The 1074-nt window shown below is 67.4% G+C and overlaps 1 protein-coding gene across 1 annotated transcript in view; it reads left to right on the plus strand.

Moving 5' to 3' along the window:
• The window catches only part of DNAH17 (dynein, axonemal, heavy chain 17), a 76281-nt gene that overhangs the window by 38329 nt on the left and 36878 nt on the right, over positions 1-1074 (plus strand). The window contains 2 exon segments of the mRNA XM_014531725.1: positions 333-490; positions 897-1035. Coding sequence (XP_014387211.1) covers positions 333-490; positions 897-1035 — 297 coding nt within the window.

The following is a 1074-nucleotide window of genomic DNA, read 5'->3' on the forward strand; positions in this document are numbered from 1 at the left end:
ACGGGGACAGCCTCATAGACAGGGTCGCGCAGGTCGAGGAGAGGCTGGGGCGGGAGGGAGGGAGTGGCTGCAGAGGTGCCTGGGGGGGGGTCTCCCAGTGACAGGGACGCCCCATGTCCTGCCTGTCCACGTCCGCGCCCGCGGCGTCTGCACCCCGGCCATGCCAGAGGTTACCGTGGGGCCGTGGGGTGGAGCACGTGGGTGCTCCCCGGCGTTCGGTCTTACATGTGAACTCACTGCGTGTGAATCTACGCCGGTCTCAAGATTTAAAGTTCAATTTAAACACATGAAGCCGCGCGTCCCCGCGCCCACGGTCTGTGCCCACTGCCCAGGTCAAGTGCGTCCAGGATGCCATTCGGGCCAAGAAGAAGACCTTCAACTTCCTGGGGGAGATGATCGGCCTCATCCCCACCGTCGGCATCTTCATCACCATGAACCCCGGGTACGCGGGGCGCACGGAGCTGCCGGAGAACTTGAAGGCCTTGTTCAGGTGCGTGGGGGAGGGGGAGGCGGGCAGGGGAGGAGCAGAGGCGGGCGGAGCCGGGAGAGGGAAGACCTGGTGCAGAAGGGGGTCCCCGGGCAGAGGGGATCCAGCCGGCCAGGGCCCCCTAAAGAGCAGATGCCCACCTCCTGTGCTGCCTTCCCAGAGCAGGGTCCCTCCTGGAGACCAGGGCAGGCAGGGTGCAGGGTGACCCCCAGAGAAGGGTAGAGGGCGCAGGCGCAGGGCCTGAGGGTGGAGGAGAGACAGGGATGTGGGGAGAGGGGAGGGGAGGGGCCTGGGAGCCCAGTCCAGCCCTGGCATCTAGACCAGCAATGCTGCGTGTCCCCTGCTCCCCTCAGGGCCGCTGAGTGCACCCCTGGTGGGAGGGGCCTGGCTGACCCGCTGACCCCTCCAGGCCCTGCGCGATGGTGGTGCCCGACTTCGAGCTGATCTGCGAGATCATGCTGGTGGCCGAGGGCTTCCTGGAGGCCCGCCTCCTGGCCAGGAAGTTCATCACGCTCTACACGCTGTGCAAGGAGCTGCTCTCCAAGCAGGTGCGCGGGCAGCCCGGCCCAAGCCAGGGCCCGAGGCCT

The sequence above is a fragment of the Myotis brandtii genome, unplaced genomic scaffold, assembly GCF_000412655.1.
Source record: "Myotis brandtii unplaced genomic scaffold, ASM41265v1 scaffold825, whole genome shotgun sequence".
NCBI lineage: Eukaryota > Metazoa > Chordata > Mammalia > Chiroptera > Vespertilionidae > Myotis > Myotis brandtii.